The following is a 22,603-nucleotide window of genomic DNA, read 5'->3' as shown; positions in this document are numbered from 1 at the left end:
GTGTGTGTGTGTGGGGGGGGGGGTGTCTCGCTGTGCTTTCTCCTTTCCCCACCCAACCAAAGCCTCTACCACAGGAAAGGAAGTTTGCGTAACCCACACAAACTGGCTCCCGGGCCTCGAGTGCCTCCATCACTCTCAACAGGGCATCGGGTGCCACTTTAGAGGCGCCCCACCCTGCAATGTGTCATAGGGGTTGGAGGAAAGGGTGAGGAGTGGGGAGGGCGGAGTGTTGGAGGTGACCTGACCCCATCCTATCCCTCTCCTTTGACATAAAATGTCAAAAATATTTGAACACAATTACTATTCTTTCTGAGGGCACCAGCGATGCAGTCACATGACTATTCTGTCAGAGGTCACATGACTATTCTGTCAGAGGTCACATGACTAATCTGTCAATGGAAGGTGGGCCGGTTGACATTTTCACACAAAACAGCAGAGCCGTAACCCCGGTCGGCCTCACGGGGGGCTTCACCCTTGGAAAAAGCCCCCAACATTAATCCCCCTTTCGGGCTAGATAAAGGGGCCTCTAGCCTGGTAGCGGCAGATAAATGTAAGGGTGGGGCCTTAATCTCCACCGCGCCCATGTCTGTGCCGTCAGGGGGGCTGCGTTCCACGGCTCCCCTTCAGGGTCGTCACCAGATCCCTGAGCAGAGACACGAGCTGCCCTGGAAGAGACCACCTTAGAGAAGATCACAGACGCATAGGCACCCTGATGCCAACACCCAACGGAAAATGGCTGACCTTTGACCCCCGCTTCCGACCACAGCCGCAGTTTAATGGAACGGTTCCGCTTAAGCAAGTTTTGTAATAAATTACTCTTTAATAATCTTTAACGTAACTCTTGTGTAACATGTGATTTAGTACCCACCCTTAAACAGGAGCCAAAATTCACCAAACAGAGAACCAACGTATGGCACTGATGTCATTTAATAAATATCAGAGTCTCCATGATTAGCTTTAGTGGGCCTTTTGCAGATATTCATACTTTGGCTAGTGGTATTTACACCAAATATATTCTGTAGTAAATACACAGAGGTTCAACATCTTTTACTTTGTCTACTGCTATCACGTTATCACACAACTGCTCAAAGTACGTGCAAATGCAGAAATTCTTCCCTTATCTTTTTCTCACCTAATGATGTGTCCAAAAATATGTTGTCACAAAATGTTCATAGTTCTCAGCTAAGGTCACTGTAACCCCTTCAAAACATTCACACACATCAGTCCTCGCCTTTATTTCCCCCCATCACTGTGTTTTCATTTTGACACTGTACTTTCGCCTCCCCACCTCTGTGGCCACCGTGCCAACAGTCGCCCCCACTGCGCCCCCTACTGGTCCACCCAGGTATATTCCTAAGGTCCCACCCAGAAGGGCCCCGCCGGCCAGCAGCTTTGGGACGCCCTTCAACACTTCTACCACCCTCAGGAGCAAGGAGTGAAGGAGCGAGGGAGATGAGGAGGAAGAGGAGACAGAGGCAGGGCTATCTGGTTGGTCCATATGCCTCTCTGTCAGCCTCCCTTTTTGCTCGACTGCATCCTCCTCCACCTCTTTCACAGACTGCAGAGAAGAGGAGAGCATCTGCAGGGCCCCCTCCTCTGCCTCCATCCCTCTGTGGTTGGATCCATGACTGTAGCACCTCCCCCCACTCTCTTTCACTGCCTGCTCCACCTTCTCCAGGAGCTCGCCGACACTCCCTGGCTCCATCACGTGGTAGCGATCCCCACACTTCTCCACCAGCTGCATCAGGTCCTCGCGATGGCTGGCGATGTGCTCCTCCAGCTCGGCAATGCTGGTGCCCCCCTTGCTTGCCGCGCGTGAAGAGCACCACGCTGTGACTCCTGAGCGCGTCGGGGCCCAGGATTCCCTCCACGGCCCCCAGTGCCCGCAGCTCAGCGGCAGCCGGCTGGTCCACTGAGACGCAGAGCAGGAAGGCGTGGGGTCCCGGGGAGGAGAGAGACAGGCCTTCAGAGAGACCCTTCTGCACATCCTCCAGAAGGTGGTCTGAGTCCAGCCAGTCAGGGGTGAGGACCACAGCTACCTGCGCGGTGGAAGGGAACATAAATAGAAACTATGTCGCACTAAAAGATACAATTTATAAAAACGGCAAAATACTGTATAAATGTCTACAGACAATGTTTCAACTGTAGAGGGTCTATGGGAACCATCCATCCATTTTCTGTACCTGCCTGTCCTATGTAAGGTCAGGGGGCCCAGAGCCAATCCCAGAAGCTACAGGCACAAGGCAGGGGATAACCCAGGATGGGGCACCGGTCCATCGCAGGGCACATTCGACATTCATTTTTATTACATTTTGCTACATTTTTGCTTACATTTCGCTACATTTGCTACAAAACTGACCCTGTGTTATGTTTCTGAGATGGTAGATGGTCTGAATCTTTGTATTAGTCAACTAATCAGGGCCCAGTTTTTTTGTGATATTTGTTGAGAAGATCATGGCTGATTTGTGACTGGGTTTGTCACGTCAGCGTTTGTTTACGGTTGTGTTTGGGGTAACGGCACGGCACCCAAACCTGATTCCCTGCCACAATGGCAGTTTTCCTCTCGCACTCCTGATCAGCGCCGCCCCGAGACAGGAATGCCTCCTTTCCCAGGATGCTGTTCCCCACGTCTCTCTTTCCCATGCCCCTGCGGCCGAGGATGAGGAGCCTCATCTCTGGGAGAGTGGTGGAGAGGAAGGGAGCAGGTGATGGAAAGACAGTGTCTTCCATAGAGCCAGAAGGATGGGAAATGGTAGGGGGCGGCTCTTCAGAGGTGGAAGAGATACGGTGGAAGACTGGGAGGACGAGTAGCAGGTGAGAGAGAGAGAGAGAGAGAGAGGGAGAGAGAGAGAGAGAGAGAGAGAGAGAGAGAGAGAGAGAGAGAAAATGAGGTACATTCACAACAAGGGAATATTGAAGAAAACGTAACATAATGATGTCATCAACTCAACAGTTATTATTAGTCTACAGTATAACCTTGTTCCATGATGTGACACACAGAATACTGCATCATGGGAAATTATGTTATTCCAATACGTACAGATGAATATCACATAAATAGGTTTCATAATATCAGTGTTTGGTTCACACTTAGTAAAAATCATTTTAAACACAGTATTTATACTTCACTGTGGTCTTTGAGTAGTTTCCCCACAGGCTGAAGGTGTACACTGTCCTTTCAGTTAACAGACATTTAAAAAAAGCAAATGATGTCTTTTCTAGAAAACAGATAAGAACTAGCACATAAAGGCTAAATTAAACTAATTTTATTAATGACAAATAGCAGGTTAAAAACAAAAATTAAAACCGCTAACAGTACTTACTGGTATTGACATAGCTCGGGGCTGGTTTTTCATCCATGAGCTGGGAGAGCAGGGCGCCCTCTAGTGACGAAAATATGCAACGTAAGCATTTTTTTCTGCCCCGCGTAATTAATTGGTTGCAATGAAACCGGCGCACAGTGACAGCGAGTCTCCGGTGTAAGTATTTGATGTGACGAAGTAGACTGAACAAAGAAAAGCAGACGCCACAACATAAAAATGAAAATAACAGCCATAGGGGGAAATCTAGACAAGAAAGAGAAAGTAAAACTGGGACACAAGAGGCAGGGAGTCTTCAAGTTCTTCTGAGAATATGAAATTCGTGTTTTCTATCTGAACCTACTTAGTATTGCGTTTTCATGTTGTCTGCTTATGACACGTATAATAATAGTTATGTTTCATAATCTTCAAGAAAACCTCGAAGCAGAGGGATGCCGTCCTACCGGCAGACAGACGGTAGCTGGTTCTTCTCTCCCACGGGCTGCTGGAGTCCGATGTCCGGCGTGGCGGCGCCGCTGCATGCAGTCCGTTGGGCAGTTGCTTCGCGGTGGCCATCTCCTCCACCCCTCCGTCTCTCTCCTCCATCCCGGTGAGGCGCGACCCGTCCCACGACTCCCTCCGGTTCTGCGTTTTGAGCACCATCGGGTTTGAGCTCCACGTCCTGTCCACCGGTCTCCGCTCTGCATCTACCGGGGCGGCTATGTGGTGAACGTAACAGTCCCCGTTAATTCGCACCATGTTCTCCACCTGGCGGAAGGAGAAAATGGGGCCATGAGTCATGTTTCAGGTATGTACGCGTTCGCCTGGCATCTGAGGAAATTACAGAAGTGGAGTGAACTGGGCAGCACTGTCCAAGTGGGGGAAATGAACAAGCCGAAGCTTGAAAACAAGCCCCAACGAGAATGAAACTGAAATTCAGATAAGACACATAGCAGCTGATTGCAAGAAATTCATATCATATCATATCATACATGGAATCCCTGCGATGTTTAGGAATCAATGTAGAAATAAACATAGATGCCCGGATTCAGCCGAAGACTAAATACTATTTATAATAATTTGTTTTAATCATCACCTCCTCTCTTGCATCCACAGATACTATCAATCAATCAATCGAGAGAGAGCATGGTAAATGTTTCTCCGCAGATCAGGCCTACATCAACCAGAACCGGCGAAAAACCTCATTAACTAATAAGAGGAGTTCACATCTAAACAAGATGTATCAATCGAAACCTTTTTCGTTTAGCTGAGAAGCGCGTTTCATCACTTAGAAACAAATGTGTGCTAAAGGTAATATATGCGATAATCTGTGGTGGATACCGGTAAAACCTCCAATATTGCAAGACACTATGTTGCTTATAATAACCAGATATGGCCGCAGCAAATCAAGTAGCATTTAGTTTGTCAATTCCTATAAACAATCTTGCTATAAACAGGTATTTAATCCAGTCTTTCCAGAGTTTGAGTCGCGCTGGAAGGATGTCCCGAAGGTTTACTTTAAGTTTTAATTAGCGATGTCAGATTGGCTAGGCATTATTGCATTAAAATTTCATTAAATCATAAGCATGGATTTTAAAGCTAATTGTGATTAATCAAAATTAGGTTGCTAGCAAATTCAGAACAAAACATAATTAAATCGGGGTAATGGGGATACCGGCATACGGCCTCACCTTTTCCAGAAGGCTCCGGACCTGCCCCCTGTCCTGGGGGCTACGGTTGTTAATGACATGGTATCGCCCCCCACACCTGTCCAGCACCTCCTTCAGGCCGGGCTCCTCCCCTGCCAGATACTCCTCCATCCCCTTCCCCATCAGGTAGTCCCCACAGGTGAACAGCACCAGCGTGTGGCGTAGCACGCCCTGCCCGAACATCTCCTCCATCTGGCTGGGAACCCGCCCCTCCACCTCAGTGAACTGCCCCACGGGGATGAGGAGAAGGAAGGCGTGGGGCCCCGGGGCCGTCAGACTGAGGGCCTGTGTCGTCTCCCGCCTGATAGTGGCCTCCACCCGGCCTCCTGACCAGTACCAGCGCGGTGTCTCCACCAGGGTCAGCATCCGCCCTTCCGACGGGCCTTGCCTCTTGCGGCAGATCCTGGGGGAAGTGTAGCCGGAGGCCCCGGGGGACGTCTGCAGGATGGTGTCTCCGGAGTGGGACTTGCCGCAGCCTATGGTTCCTAAGAGGACCAGTCGGAGCTCTGGATAGCCAGCAGGGGGCGCCATCCCATTTTCATTCATCCTACGGAGGTGAGACAGGAGACACAGGCCAGTCAACACATACTTTAAAATGTCTCATCTCCTGCCAGAATTGTCCGCCCCTTGGTTGTACTTGCTGGAATGACGATTGACACCTTTCGTATCCTTAATGGGTTAAGAATGACACATCCTCACGTACCAGACGCTACACACTCCCGGGAGACGCAGAATGACACCTCGAGGGACCGTGCAGTTTTGTCTGCTGTGCATGGAATGCGTCTGGGTTGAGTCTCGGGTGGACATGCGGTGTTTAGAGAGCGACAAATGCACGCCTGCAGGGAGAGTCAGACAGGCTGCATGCGGAGGCCGTCATCGCCCCCCCCCCCCCCCCCACCCTGTCTCGATATGTGCTGTGTCTTTTAAAACAGAAATGGCCGGGGGGGGAGGGGGGGGGAAGATAACTTATAGAACATTATCATGAGTTAATGAAAATGTTTTTTTCAGGCTGGGAATACAGTAGTTTCTCCTTGAGTGTTACGATCTGATGTCTTCTAATCAGCTATATTTTTGACTGTATTTATAATGTTCTGTCATCGTTCAGATAAGTTCTGCGGCCCTTGGGGAAGAGGACTGAAGAGAAGAGTCCGGGCCCGCGTTCCTGCAGCGAGGACGGACGGCGCTGTAACTGGCTCTGGGTCAAAGGGGACGGGGCGTGAGGACAGCCTGCACTTCCAGTTCCTCAGGCCTTGATTCTTGTGGCATGACTCTTCTTTATGTTTCTCTTTCCCAGTGTAACCATCCCAGTGTAACATACAGCTGGGACACACCTGATGTGGCCTGTTTTACAGCATTCTTTTCCGAGACACACACACACACACACACACACACACACACACACACACACACACACAGCACTGCAGAAGAACCCTAAATAACTGCCTCCGTAGCAGTAGCTTAGCCCTATGCAGACCATATACATACAGTCCAATTGAAAAATGTGGTCCTTCCAAGCCAGTCCTACATACATCTGTAATAATAAGCTCCCGTCTCCAAGGAAACCCCTAACAGTGCAGGGTAGGGTGGGGGCACAGAAGCCTGGCAGCCGGGAGTCCGGTACGAGGCGTGTCCTTTCTGGGTTTTTGGAGGGTAAAGTTAATGGAAGAGTGCCCCCCCCTCCCCCCACCATACCTGTATTGACATGAAACCCAGCAACAATCTGATGCGATGAATTCATGTGAACAAATCACACCCTGAGCTTTCTGTCAGTACAACAAATGTCATATCATCACTGTATTTAAATATCTGTTAGGATGTAGAATCTGCTAATTATGAATGAAAAATCTTGATAATTTTCTTTTCTTTATATATATATATATATATATATATATATATATATATATATATATATATATATATATATATGTATATATATATACATATATATGTGTACTATATATGTACATATTTGTATATGTTCATACATACACACAAATACAAACAGTACCGTACAGAGGTCTTAGGCAGTGTTACCCTTCATTTGCATATATTCTAATGTTAAGCCATGTTTTATCTGAGAAAATACTACCCAGATAACTAGCTTTAAACATTTTCTCTGTCTGCCTAAGGCTTTTGCACAGTACTGTATATTTGTGCGTGAAGTGATATTGAAGTAATTTCATTATCACTAAAGCAACTTTTGTTCAATCTTCCACCCATGCTGGAAGTTTCACAATGAAACACAGTTTTAAACAAACATCAATAACAGACAGAAATGAGAAGTAAACTCACCCACTGCCAGAGATCAGTCTGTCTTGATTATTAAGCCTTAACTCTTGGCTTATGTCCTGCCGTACCTCTGCCTTTGCTACTTGTTCCTTTCCAGGCTGTTTTCTCGCTCCCCTTCTTCCTTAAAATGCTGCCTTGCTCTCTCTCTCTGTTGCTGACAAACTGCTTAAAGCTGTAGGAGACACCCAGTGCGTCTCCTCTCCTCCACTGTCACTCTCTCTCTCTCTCTCTCTCTCTCTCTCTCTCATACACACCCACACTCAATCTTCATCGCAGCTATTTTAAGGCTCAGGATGGAGGTTAAACCCACAGAATGGAGGAAATCACAGGCTTCACTTCACCTGATACGCACCTGTGTCTTTGAGACAGAAAATTCCTTTCATTCCGTATTGGTCACTGCGTTGTCATGCCAGCCTATTGTGAGAAGCGAAGTCGTTTTGTCTCATACCTGTGATTCCGATCCCTGCATCTCAGATTACAGTAAAGCCATGCCTTTAGAATATTATTTAGAGACTTGATGTTTGCCCTCTGTGTGTGGAACAGAAATGGCACATACTGTAAGATCCTATTATATGCTCAATAATCTATATCCAGTTTACTTTATGGTTGGTCTTGCAGAAGACATGCAAGCTTAAATGTGCCTGAGATGTGATGTGGATGCAAGGAGACTCACAGACACATGACCCATTTTCCCGATGACAGCCCATTGAGAGCGCATTGAAAATATTTATTTATTCAGGTCCAGCATCGTAGGCTTCAGCTATACCTGCCCTTAAATGAAATTCTGACGTCTGCGGAAACATTGTTACTTTGTTGTCATCTGAAATTTTAGCTATTGATTCGGTTTCCAACTGCGACCAGAGGTTTACTTGGTAGAGCATCCAAAGTTCACTGAGATGCAAACACTCGCCATTGGGATCCATTATCGTCCACGAGGACCAATATAAGCAATATAATAGAACTCGCTTTAAGGCAAGATAGACAGGAATAATCCCTTAACTTATAATTACAAGATTTGAATGGCAGATCCTACAAACATAAAAAGAGACAAAGGACACAGTGTCTCTCCTGTTGTCTCAGTGTTTGTGCTCCGACCGCAGTGAGTGATCTTGTGGAGGGAGACATTTTACTCGCAACTTCGCTCGGTGGTTGATGGGCGCCCCTGAGGTGACACTCCTCTGGTCATGGGTGACTTCAGTGCGACCACTGGCAGTGACAGGGCTGGTTGTGAGGATCGTGTCGGTCCCCCATGGGTCTGGAGACCGCGGTGAGAGCGGCTCCATGTTCCTTAACTTTGCTAAAGGTCAGGTGCAGCGGGTTGTTGGATCCTGACCCTAAGCCACATCGCTGGACTTGGTACTGCAATACTGGCAGTGTGGCGAAGGAGATCGATCACATCCTTGTGGGCAGATGCTGGAGGCTCCTGCAGAGCTACAGGGTCTACAGAAGTGCCCAGTTTGTGAATTCTGACCGCAGACTTCTTGTTGCTACTCTGAAGATTCAGCTTAGAACCAATAAGCTACCACCTACTAGGAGAACGAGGCTGGACTTGGCCAGACTGTAAGATCAAGCTGTTTCTGATGAGTTTGCATGCAGTTTGTATGAGGAACTCGCAGATTTGGGTGTGACTTCTGACTCTAATGTGATGTGGGAGACCTTCCATGATCAGACCCTGAAGGTTGCTGAGGTTGTGGCTGTGTTGGTGTTGCCAGTGTCCCCAGAAGGAGGTGTTTCATCTCGCAGGGCACCCTGGATATTATTGAGAGGAGTCACAGTGCATAACTCCAGTGTGTAGCAGGAACTGGCTCTGAGGACAGATAAGGAGGTGTTTGTTAGATGAATCTGTGAGCAGGTGACACATCATCTGTGGCCTAGTGACCCCCGTCCTGCTTACGGAGGAATCGGAGCATTACACACATCTGAATCTGTTCCTCGGAGACTTGCAGTCAGGGTGGGTGATGAACGACCCTCACGGGTGACACTGCAGTTGTGACCCGCTGGGCCGGCCTCTTTGAGCAGCTGTTTAAAGCTGACCCTCCAGCTAGAATGTTGGAGATCTCTGGGTCCACGGTTCTCGAAGCTGATCCTCCGATCAGCTGTGAACCATCCAGTCTCACTGAGATTGCAGGGGTGGTGAATCAGCTGGGAACAGGGAAGGCCGCAGGGGTGAACTTCTCCAGGCTGGTGGTCAGGTTGTCCTCCTGGCATTGCAGGCAATCTTTGCTTTCATTTGGGAGTCAGGCGTCATCCCAACTGACTGGAAAACGGGACTTGCGGTCCCTATCTGGAAAGGGAAGGGTGGATTAACACACCTACAGGGGGATAACACTGCTCTCAGTGCTAGGTAAGGTCCTTGCTAGGGTCCTGGTGCTCCCTGTCTTGCTGTATGGCTGTGAGACATAGATGCTATCCAGTGAACTGAGACAAAGACTGCACTCAATCGGTACTGTGTCTCTTCCTGGGAATCCCTGGGTACCACTGGTTTGACTTTGTGTCGAATGAGTGGTTACCAGAGGAGTCCCGAATGAGGCGCATTACCTGCATTGTGAGGGAGCTTCAGTTACGGCACTATGGCCATGTGGCGCGTTTCCCTGAGGGTGATCCGGCTCGCAGGCTCCTCATTGCTGAGGACCCAAGTGGCTGGACCAGACCGAGGGGACGCCCATGTAAGACCTGGCTGTGACAGATGGATGGCCACTTCCGGAGGGAGGGACTGGACCGTGTATCTGCCTGGGGGATCACTGGCCGGGATCCCGAGGGGTTTCGCTGTGTGCTGGGTGCATCAGCACATGCTTCCCAACCTGACCGGACCTGGTGCTCTAATGGGGGTCACTGGTTCAAACCCCATGGTCAGTAGAATGTCGTCACCATTGGGCTCTTCAGCACGGCCCTCAGTATCAATTGCTCCATGCACTGACTGCACTGCCTCACTTTCTTGCAGCTCCAGTGTTATATTTCAAGGGAGGTGTGTGGCTCTGGGTTAATCCACTGCATCTGTGATCCAGTGGTCACTGGTTCAAATCCAGTGGCCCTTAACCTGTGTTGCGCCTAAGGCTGTCTGTCCCCGCTTTCTCAGCTGTACATCACTGTGGATGACAGCTTCTGCTAAATGAACCAATGTCATGTAAATGTCCCTTTGAAACTCACACAGCCTTTTGTGCTCCTTAGCCACCAATGGCCCCGCCCTTCTCCCAGAGCCTCAGGGACCTTGCTGTCATCACAGTCTGCTGTTTATTCAAATTTAATAGAACAGAAAAACCGGCGAACCATGTGGCCACTGACAGATCAAGGTTCTCCACCCCGACTGAAAGCGTTCGTAAACTTCACCATTGTTCCAGTTTGGCATTCCAGTTCATCTCGGAAGTGTTGTTTTGGGGTAAGGCTGTTGCCCTAAAGCAACAAAACACAAGGTCACAGTCCAAGTAGTCAGGCCAGTTTTCCTGCAGCAGAGAGACGTGTAATGGGTTTGGCTTGTCATTTGTTGGGCTCACACTGCAGTTAGACTCTGAGGGACTGAGATCTTGAGACGGTTTAACTTCAGTCAGTCGTTTGACTGTCCAGTTGTATCAACACACGCAGTGCGTCAGTCACCCTCACTGCTGTACACTTCAGCTACTCTACCTAATACAGCAACAATGTATCTGTAAGCATGTTTTGCAAATACTTGGATGCAGTCACATAACATTAACAGCCACTATTCATCAGCTTATTCACCATTCCATCCCGGGGCAGGAACACAGGGTAACAACATTAATAATTAGTAATAATCATAATTTATAGAGATAACATATACTGAAGAAATTATTCGGAGATTGTGAGCAAACTGAAAAATAACTATTTAATTCCTCATTCTATTCAATCAGCTATGGAATTTACGTTGGACTTTACCCCAGAGAGAGACACATTGCCGAATATCCGTGTGTCAGCAGGATATACATTCATAAACAAGAACGGCCTTGGGTGGAAAAGGGACACCATGCTTTGGAGACCAAAGCCTGCTCAGATAAAACTTCGATCCAGGGTCCTGACTGCAGGTTCCATGGTACTTAGAGAGTTCAGGAGGGTTTGTGCCTCAGTGATCTTGCTAATTGTATAATCAGGCCATATTAGTCATTCCACAGTTTGCTTATTCTCAAATACCAGACATGAGTTCTGGCACAAAAAAAGAGATTAAAAAGATTAATCTCTGAAGCATTATGTACAGGCTGTAATTCAGGTATATGGCCGCCTATAAAAAATGTGACACTTGTTTGGAGAGAAGAATGAAATAAATGTAACACATTAGTAAATCTATAATATGTTTGTGAAAGATACCTTGTGTGTTTTACAGGTAGCCTATTTATTGTTTTCATACAGGTAAACAGCCCAAAGAGCTTTGTCAGTGCTAATAGTGATGAACAACAAACACTGGACAAACATTTCACATCTTGATTTATTTGATATGAAGCTGATTGATTTCCTTTTGCTCCCTGCCCGGTGCCCCGGATTTCAGGGATTGGCTCCAGACCCCCACCACCCTGCACTGGATAAAGGCGGGGGGGGGGGGGGTATGGAAAATTGATGGAACTATGGCACTGCTGTGCTTTTTGTTCTACTACAGGAAGACTTGAATCCCCTGCAATACCTCAGGCTGCTGGATGCCGACCTGCCATAATCTTACGCCTGAATTGTATTTAAAATGTGCGGAGAAGCGGCAGCAGAATCCACCTCAGTACTGCCGAGAGAGAGACTCTTAAATGGATAAATAGCATAAGTTTCTTGTTCCTGGTCTGTCTGCTTGGGTCTGTACTGATGACTTTCCTGCATATCATCCCTCACAGCTGTCCTGCACTGAGAATCCCTACTTCAGGGCCTTATAATAGACTTTATCGCAAGCATTGATGTTTATGAGACCCATAATGATGTTACACTAGAAGCAAAACCTGGAACATACAGCTGGATGCAGAGACATCATTTCACAGTGGGTCTGTCTCATTCTCTATGCCAGTGGTTCTCAAACTCGGTCCTCGGGACCCACTGCCCTGCTTGTTTCCCTGCTATTCCTGCCCCACACACAAGTCCCAGCTGTCTTTCAGCTTCCGATTGACTGAACACACCTGATCCAGGTAATCAGCAGTGTGTGGGGCAGGGATAGCTGGAGAACAAGCAGGGCAGTGGGTCCCGAGGGCCGAGTTTGAGAACCACTGATCTACGGATACGTTCACTAGATTTCACAGGAATCATTCACACAAATACTAAGAACACCCAAGGCCTCTCGGGGCAAACCACAAAACCAGCTGAGCTGTTTAATCTGTCGCTATTGTTTCGCTGGGCGTACGAGTCTTCTGTTCATTACTCACCCTCCTTACATTTGTGGAATTTATAAATCACACATTCATAACCTAATAAGGATTTTCATGTTGTAGCAACATTATATGGATATTTAACAACACTGGGGAAAAAAAATATAAAACCATTTTTATTTGACTGTACAGACGTACATGTTGCTTGGACCTGTTCATTAGACCAGTCTAATAGGATGTAATTCACTTAAAACGCACAATCTACCTGTAACAATAAGAACATAATACTTTAATACTACATTAATACTAATAATAATGCGGGAATGTTCTGCTGCTTCATACAGTAACTGAACCCAAAAAGCTTGACTAAATGATCTTGGCTCAGGTTGCTGCCGTCCATGTGGGAGATCAAATCTCAAGTCTCACTCAAGGCTGCCACCTGGTGGAGATTGGAGAAACCACACTGCAAGCGATTAGTACTGCGGCACCTCCGCAACCGGGCGCTGTGATCGCTCAGTTCTATGACCAGCGAACAGAAAGCCGCGCGTGTCGCGTATTTTCGCGGTTCTCAGCAGAACAATGGTGGTCCATTGTTTGTGGGTATGTATAGGAAAACTCACTGATTAACATGATGAAGTGTTATTTTTGGATTTTAAACTTGTCAATTTTAAACTCGTTTCTGACCGAGGTGAAGCATAGTGTCCTACCGGGAACTCTCCCGAGTCTCCCGGTTGACCATCCCGGGTCTGGACCTCTTAGAACGACTTGAGGTGGCACAGTGGTTAGCACTGTCCGTGTGTGGAGTTTGCATGTTCTCCCTGTGTCATGGCTTCCTCCACGTACCCCCCCCCCCCCCCCCCCCCGTACAAAAATCCAAAAGGTGAACTGGAGTTACTAAATTGTCTGTAGCAGTGAATGGCGTGTGTGCCCTGCGATGGGCTGGTGCTCCATCCTGGGTTATTCCCTGTGTTGTGCTTGTAGCTTCCAAGAAGCTGTGAACCCCTGCAACCCTGAATAGAACAAGCAAGTTAATGGATGTCTTTGCCCAGAAGGGGGCGGTGTACAGATCCTGGCAGGATGCCTTGGCCTGTTGGTGCTGTGATTCAGCCTGCTGCCCTTATGGCAATATTCGAACACTAGTATTATGAAAAAAAAATTGTAGCATTTATTATGAAGCACGGAGTAATAACATAACACACATTGTTGCAACTAAATGTTGCACTCGGACATTTCAACTAATTGGAAATAAAAAAATAAAACACTTGCTACTATTTTTACTTTTTATATTCTATACCCTTAAGGAAGAATGATGCATCCAACAAAAACTTTGCCGATTTCTGCTTTTGATTCTCAGGAAAAAGTATCTAAATTATACTTAAAGCAGACATATTAAAAGCAGAGTGAAAAGCACATCAGAAGAAAACAGCAGCAAAACCAAAACTGCTTCAAGCACCAAAGAGCGCCACCTTAAGGCGACTCAATGCTATAACGGAAATCTGGAATTCCACAGTCTCCCTTATACGTGGCTGAATACGCTTCCTTACCTGTGGTTTAGACTTTGCCTTTATTTTGTGCATTAACGATCTGTAGTTATTGTGACAAATTAGGAGGAAGAAAAGTCAACCTGATTCATCCATCGGTATAGCAGGACTAGAAATATGAAATAGCGATCCCCGCCTATCGCGGAAGTTACGTTCCAGACCCATCAGCGATAGGTGAAAACCCGCGATATTGAAAGACCATATAAACATTTTTTTTATATAGTTTAAGCATTAATATACCCCTCCCACACGCTTTAAACACATGTAAACTTATTAAAACACACTTTATAAACACATATGATATGCGGATCTCGGGCTAAGGATATGCGTAACATAACAATAAGTAATGTATACATGTGTGTGTGTGTGTATATATATATAAATAATACATAAATAATTCAATAATGCAATAATAATAAATAAAACATATACATTATATATATATATATATATATATATATATATATATATATATATATATATATACACTTACTATGTATGCATGTTTTATTGTCACTTTTATATATACATATAATCACTTTGTATCGGCAGTTTTATAATTGTTTATGGTGTATACTATTATTGGATCACTTGTGATATGAGATTATTTTGCATTCCAATATTTGATCCAATATTTTGGTATTGATTTTAATGCAAGGTTATTTTGTATTACTTGTAATAAAGTGGGTTTTTAAGCAAACCTAAGTGTACCTGTTTGTTCATTCGAGAGCCCTATATCCTCCTCACATCATCTTAAAACATTTTGGCGTCATGATCAGGATTCAAGGGGAAAAAGATATAAAACTAAGGAACAAACATGTTTAGGAGAAAGATAGCAGCGCCCGAGCCTGAAGTCCTCCCTGAGTGGGATGAAACGCAGTTTGCTAGATAGCTCAGGAAGTAAGGAAAGGTGGAGGGCCTGTTGATTCCTAGACTGTCGCGTTGAGAAAAGCCGAGCCTGAGCAGGAATTGTCATGCCTCAGAAAGGTTCCGGTTGTAAAGGATTCCGTGCGTGCTGTACGTATTGGCTGCATACAGAATGCAGTATGAGCGCGCAGACCAAGCTGAAAGGGAGAAAGAGGGACAAATGAAAGAGTTGACTGAGACGTTAGGTCGGATGATCCTAGCACAGGGTCAGGTGGATATTTAGCATCAACATCTACAACAAGTAACGGGGGTTGCAGAGCGGACTACAATGCATGTAGCAAAAGCCAACGCTAAGAAAATGCTGACTCCGTGTCCACGAAAGATAAGGGCGTTTATAGCTACCACAACTGCTGCTAACTGGGATCCCGAGCGGTGGGATGTTCGGTAAAGTTGGAAAGACATTGACAGATTCGAACTTCGCGGCTCAATCAATCTTAAACAAAACGTCTCGGTTTAGGCGGTCTTGACTACAACACTACTTCAGATACGTAACGCTCCAAAAATATTCAATCATTAGCAATTTAAGCGTTAATAGGAGTTCTGTTCCTAATCGTCACTTTGTCTTGTAGTATTTATTAGCCTATATTAATGGAAACATAACTCGTGGGAAGATGTGAACGTGATTTCTACTGTTACTTAATGACAAAACAAAGAAGTTATGGCAACGAAATGCTATTGTTTTTCATCCAAAATCGCTTTCCCTAGTGGTACATGCCGGTTACTTCAGATTGTCACAATGCGGGGAAATACAATGTCTAGAAGCGCATTCATAATCCAACACTTTGTATAAGCGTATTTTTCACAACGCTGTAAGCATTACACTGCTGAGTAAATGTGAATGCAATATCTACCATTCATCAATAAAAAAAGAGATTGAAAACCTTATGTCTAAGGAATGCTATTATATGCATTCCAAAGGTACTTCAGATTGTCATGCTAAATTGGTTAGTTCTATGTTTTAAGAAAGGTTATTTTAAAAGAGTCATTACAATGTAAACAATATGTTGCGTGTACAAGTTAATTACTACCAAAGTTTTTAAAATGTTTTTGATGTCTGTTGATACATGCCGTACACTAGCTTCTACAGCAATTAAATACAACAGTGTTTGTCGAGGCGAACCTCCACCGACCGATCGACCGAGACAGTGGGGCGAGGCCTGTACACTCTGCTATAATCGTAATGCAAGAATGTAAATAATACAGAAAGTCTAATGCTTATCCTGTCTTGCCGGCTCGCGCTGTGCCCATGTCATCACTGTTAGAATAAATGCCAGCAGTTTGTTCAAAAACTCAAGATGCAGGGAATCGGTCACCCATAGTGCACTGCTTTCGCCGTCTCGCTTGCGAGGAGTCCATGTCGGGTTAAGGGTTTCACAGATCAAACGCGGCCTGCATCGCCGAGCAGTACCGCGCCACGCTCGGGGAGCTTGTGCGAGCACCGTGGTCAAAGCTGTAATTTTGTTGAACTTTGACCACTGCGCGCTGTGACGCATTGTAGCGCGATCAGTAGAAACAAAGCACCAAACCAGGCACAGAAATCGAAGTGGAGAAGAAACTTATATTGTTCCAATCTGAGTTCTCAGAGGTACATAACTCAAGCTTATCTTTCACCATGCGAAATATACATGGTCGGGGCAACAATGAAATGACAGAAAAGAGTTTTGAAAACCACGCCCACTTTCCCCCCTGAAGCCCCGCAGCGAGCGTAGCGCATTGAGCGGACACCGCTGTTTTGACTGGATGCTAATGCCGCGTTTTGTCTGTGAAGCCCTTAAAGCATGCGCTGCGCTCGCTGCGGGTTTTGCGTTTCCTCTCAAAAAACAGCGAGTGCGCTAAACGCGCTGCGCTTGCCGCAGGTACCACCTAATATTTTTTGGCTCCCTGGGGAGGCACCTTAGGCACGTCCAACCAGAATGAGACCCCCGTGGCAGACCCAGGACGCTGGAGAGATTATATCTCCTGGCCGGCCTGGGAACACCTTGGGATTTCCCCAGTGAAGGTGGCTGACGAGAGGGAGGTCTGGGCATCCCTGCTTACGCTGCTGCCCCTGCGAATCGACCCCAGATAAGTAGTGGAGAATAAAATGAAACAAAAAAAGAAAACGGAATATTCCCTCAGTTTCACAGAAGTCATACTTCAGCATAAAATGCATAGAAGTTATTTAGTAGCAATACAAATATTGTAACAAAAAAATTGCTTCAAGACAAATTAATAACACAGAAGCTTTACAAATTACATTAAAGCCAGATACAATGTCACGTTACGTGCGGGTTGCGATCGCTGGGCGAACGGGTGATAGCACAGGCAGGCAGGCGAGCGAGATTCGGGGTAAACGGGGATTTATTAGGCCGGTAAGAGCAGGACGGAACACGGGCATCGACAAACATCAATGACAGACGAGGAACTGAGGTACGACACGGACTAAAATAGACAAGACTGATCAAAATAATCGGACACAGCTGAGGACGATCAGGGAAGCACACGTGGGTAATCAGGGGGCGTGGCACACACGAGGAGCCGACGAGCCGGGCATGACGTACAAAATGATGACAACACAATAACAAAACACTGGGAAATAAAACAAGATTATTGTTGGCTTGGAGGGGGCGGCATGGTGGTGCAGTGGTTGCCTCACACCTCTGGGTTACATGTGTGTGGAGTCTGCATGTTCTCCCCATGTCGTCGTGGGGTTTCCTCCGGGTTCTCCGGTTTCCCCCCACAGTCCAAAAACATACTGTGGCTAATTGGAGTTACTAAATTGCCAATAGGTGTGCATGTGTAAGTGAATGGCGTGTGAGTGTGCCCTGCGATGGGCTGCCCCCCCGTCCTGGGTTGTTCCCTGCCTCGTGCCCATTGCTTCCTGGATAGGCTCTGGACCCCCCGCGACCCAGTGGGATAAGCGATTTGGAAAATGGATGGATGGATGTTGGCTTGGATTAAATTGCAGTGTTTGAGGTCCAGAAGACTAACATTCGTTGAGCCCTCTTGATCGTTTCTTCACACCACAGCAGAATCTTCTCTTTAAGTCTCCTTTTGGCACTTATTTCTTGACTCACTGTAACGAGGAGAACATTTTATGCTGAGTTTAACAGCGCAGTCGACACACATTTCACAACAGCATTTCTGGTCTAGATGAAAACAGACCTAAATCTAGTCACAAGACAAGAAAATTCTCAAATTTATTCTACAAATTTCCCTTTATGGCAGAAAAGGTACAAATCCAGTCTATTAATGTATTCATTCATGGCTGCCTTCTACTGTGGGGTTACATGACAAACACTGAGACCAAATTACATCTGACGCAAAATGAATTTGACTTGTGCCATTTTAAATTAAGTAGTTATTCACTTCCTGTGGGGGTTACTGTGATATTTACATTAAAATCATGCTTTTCTGGCTTTTTATCGTCATCAATGAAACTCACAGTATGGTGGCAGGTCTATGCTGCTGCTTTTCCTGAGAGAAACTCCTGCAGCCATATCAGTGTGACTGTCTCTGAAATCCTTCACACAACACAAGTCTGGTCTCTGAAAATAAATGTAAGAACGAAGAATCCATAAAATTAAAATATGGAGTAGCAAAGCATTGCTATTGGCTGTCCTTCACATGGAAAAAGATGGAGTGTCTAAGGGGCTCCATCGCACGTCAACCCGGAGCTTTTCATATAATTCGGCGATTGGCTTCATACTCGCCACACCTGGAAATGACATGAAATTGTACCGAACACCAGAAGTAAATCAAAAGTCACCAAATTTTCCCAAATTCACCGTAAATCCCATTCATACAGCACAGATAAGCTGCACTGCAAGTCATCCAATCAAAACGTTACCCCCCTGTAACTGCCATTTGGGTAGGTTATGCTGTTTTGAGTTTATTAAATTAATTTAAATATAAGAATTGTCATACCCGGCTTGTACTATCCTCGTGTGTCCCACGCCCCCCGATTATCCACGTGTGCTTCCCTGATCGTACCCAGCTGTGTCTAGTTATTTTGATCAGTCCTGTCTATTTAAGTCCAAGTCTTGCCTGTGTCCCTTGTCCGTCATTGATGTTTGCCGATGCCTGTGTTCCGTCCTTCCCTTGCTATTATTAAACCCCCGGTTACCCCGAAGTTTGCCTACCTGCCTGTTCCTTGCTCGCTCTCCTGCCTGAGCGATCATTCGTCTCACCGGCCGATCGTGACAATAATTTAAACATTGGGGGACCAGTTAATCCATGTCATCCCGAACACCTTGAGCTAGGACAGGATTTGTGGCCCGCCATTTCAATTAAACGGACCTGGATTTCACTTAAGCACCGAGTTCTTTCAGTCAAGGAAACAAACCAGTCAATGCACAAGAAGAACGTAACAATTTAGCCAATCACAGGAGCCTATCGGTTTTACGGTAGTTCGTAAAACCTGAAGTAGCTCAAGGTGTCCGGGATAACATGGATTATCTGGTCACGCTATATTAAACATGACTCAAATCCTAGCATTATTTGATATAAACAAAGAATTTATTAATTAACATAATGATAAAGGCATATGTTTGTAAGGACCTTTCTAGTATTTCTATAGCGGAACTAACCTTGTGTTTGGGGTCTGGTAGATTTTGTTAGTAACTTTTTTTTGCTCAGTTAAGTGCAGCGCTTGTTATGCGGCTGAGAAAATGTTTTAAGTTAGTGTCAGTATTCACAGAGATTTTAGTTATTGGATAAACTACAATCACAAGTTTCTTTAACTCCCCTTGAATTAAGGCGGCCAATGAGGTGCGAGAGTTTGTCCATTTTTTTTGAATTAGCAAATTCTCGGTGTAAGCGAGCTGTATTTATGTTTGTGTTCGGTTATTTCTTTTTACTGATTCATTTTATGATTTATGTGCTTTATTTTGTCTAGTTCTCACGGCATGTTAGACTAGATGCATATGTGAATAAATGCCCGTGAACATAGATCCACTTGTGTTCGTGTTTCGAATTGAGGAGAGTTACACCCCCCTCTTTTACTATCTAAAATACAGAAACCAACCGTGCACCGTAAGAACTAGTGGTCCGTATTACTGGAGCTGACATTATTTTGCACTGGGCTATATAAGATATTTTGGCAGGGGGGCATTTCACAACAGGCTACTCCGCCAAAGAAGACAGAATACTTAATAAGAATAAATCCAACAAAGTGTCATTAATCGCTTTTGGTGACTGAAGGCGAGTGTATTCGCGCAAGAGAAAATAACTATCGCGTTTGAATGATAAAGTAGTAACCGTCCCATGTGCAACTCTTTACAGGAGGTTGTCAATCTTAAGGTTTGATTGTGAAATACCATAATAAACAAAAACAAAAAAGAACACGAATTAAAATCAAAGTCAACTTAGTAATGAATGTAATGCAAGCTAAATTAGCAACGTATGCTAATGGAGATTCAACAATGATCGCTAGATGACGTCATGCGTATATTTGCATATTGAAGACGTAATTACGTCGTATTCGCATTCTGCGTGTTTTCTCTAATCCTTCCTCACGTGTCTAATATAAAACTGTTATCAATTACGTTACATATTTTCTGTCAGACAACACAACGGAATTTATTAACCAACAGTTACATCCTCTGCAATGAAATAATTCCGGAATCCGGATTTAATCGCATTGGACAAAAGTTAAAGACAGCATATGTGTTGTGATATTATCAGTTATATTTACAAGTAAAATGAAAATAGATATATTTTATGCCACAGAATGCTTTCCTTATTCTCCTTATTCGTTTGCACATGCGCAGCTCATTCACATCTATGTCAACTGCCGTGCGGTCACGGGAGTATGCTGCTTTTTTTCAGCCGGAGCTTGCGCTCACTGATCAGAGCAGACCTTGCTAAGTTGCTAAGGTTTGTCCAAAAGTCGCTAGATTTGTCGCTAGGCGCTTTTTTGAAAAACAGTCGTCAAGGGGGTCTGAAAAGTCGCCAAATCTAGCGACAAAGTCGCTAAGTTGGCAACACTGAACGGGTAGATGCAGCTATTCTTCTTGAGTGCTCTCCATGACGCATACGCACTGTTACCGTGCCTGCCTGTTTTCCCCATGCGAATGAGAATGCGAATGTCCCCGTATTTAACCCATCAGCCACGCAATACATTACAATCCTATCTGAAACATAACACTATTACAAAGAGATGAACAGAGCACAAAATAACATCGAACACCATATTAGCATGTGGGAAACTAAAAAGAGTTCCACATTAGTTTCTTAAACAGCAGATTCTTATTCCCACACCAGAGTTTCCGAACGACGGTGACATACGGAAATGTACAATATCCAGGGATTTTCTGGTGGTACATACAGGTTAGTTCACTTTGTCACGCAGTTTAACTAATAAATAAATAATAAGTTATGCATTGTCTAAAAATTATATTGCACATTTAATTAAAATTTGATGACTAGACTTGTAAGAAATCGTGAATGTGGTTTCTGCCCCAAAAAATAACAAAGCGATAAAATGTTACGCCTAAAAATGATTTAATTGGAAAATGTTATTTTAAAACGGTCATATATTTCTTACCCCTATATCTGTCAACATGGGTCCACAAAATGCCTCAATTTAATAACAGTCCAAGGGTCGAACTTTCCTTGACTACTAACGCACTTCGGCCGTTTCACTCCCTAAGGAGTGAATCCTGGGCTCCGCCCATTTCAGTATTTTAGAACTGGAACTTTCCAATTCTTTTTTTGCGTCCCAGTTAACCCCTTCAGACCCGATTTTTTTCTGCTTGCTGAATTTTTTTTTTACCCAGCTGATATTTACTGTTCTCCAATAAAGAAATAGTCATAATTTGTTTTTGTCGCCAACTCATGTTTTTTTTTTTCATGTCCATTACAATGGACACCACGATTAAATGAACGTAAAATACCATTGAAATATCAGAATCACTTGCCATATTTTAATATAGTAATCATGTAACAAATATATCACATATGAACTGAACATTTTAACATTATGTGCACGTTTGTCTGCATGTGTGTGTGTGTAGAAATCATGTAACTAATGATCACATGAACAGAACATCTGAACTGAGTGTCTGTATGTTTGAATGTGTGAGTGTGTGTGTGGAGGTCCGTATGCATGTTGACTAATTTGTTTGTATTATGATGTATTTTGCCCTTTCCAATGAGCTACTTTGAATATGAATACTATTCAAAAGTAGTACTCGACTATGGTAGTGAATGGCCTATGAAGCCATTTAATCTCTTCCTTTCTTGTAACTGTCATTTGCTCATGCTCCTCTGCCACTACACTGTCTTCTATCTCAACCTCGGCTGCAACCCAAACATCTTCTGGCATGCACTGACCTTCTCCACTGTCACTGTCCTTCTCTAAATCCATAAAAATAGCACTTAGAACTTATTATATATATTGTCAGTCTTAAACTCTTATGCTTTCACTGTAATCAGGACTACTCGACAAGGTAAGACAAATCGACAGAACACCGGTTTATCTTTTAATTATGGCTGAATCGTGTTGTCGCTGTTACTGTAGTGTACCTGCTTGCTCCAAAACAAAGACAACCGAACCAGAGCTTTCATGATTTCCC

General features: G+C 44.9%; 1 protein-coding gene and 1 long non-coding RNA gene across 2 annotated transcripts; both read right to left on the bottom strand.

Moving 5' to 3' along the window:
• Positions 1–909: 909 nt before the first annotated feature.
• Positions 910–7,438, bottom strand: LOC125742088 (uncharacterized). Its single transcript, XM_049013748.1, is given in 7 exon segments — positions 910–1,786; positions 1,788–2,039; positions 2,533–2,795; positions 3,324–3,383; positions 3,764–4,067; positions 4,991–5,555; positions 7,301–7,438. Coding segments are annotated over 6 exon segments (1,983 nt in total). The 5' UTR covers position 5,555; positions 7,301–7,438; the 3' UTR covers positions 910–1,246.
• Positions 7,439–17,369: 9,931 nt separating this feature from the next.
• LOC125742093 (uncharacterized) lies at positions 17,370–21,677 on the bottom strand. Its single transcript, XR_007398007.1, has 3 exons — positions 21,574–21,677; positions 18,472–18,574; positions 17,370–18,102 (listed from the first exon to the last, which is right to left on the bottom strand). It is a non-coding gene; the product is annotated as an uncharacterized LOC125742093 (long non-coding RNA).
• Between the last annotated feature and the right edge of the window lie 926 nt (positions 21,678–22,603).

The sequence above is a fragment of the Brienomyrus brachyistius genome, chromosome 5, assembly GCF_023856365.1.
Source record: "Brienomyrus brachyistius isolate T26 chromosome 5, BBRACH_0.4, whole genome shotgun sequence".
NCBI classification, from domain to species: Eukaryota; Metazoa; Chordata; class Actinopteri; order Osteoglossiformes; family Mormyridae; genus Brienomyrus; species Brienomyrus brachyistius.
Note: the sequence above shows the minus strand (reverse complement) of the source record. Positions and strands in the feature narration are given on the sequence as shown.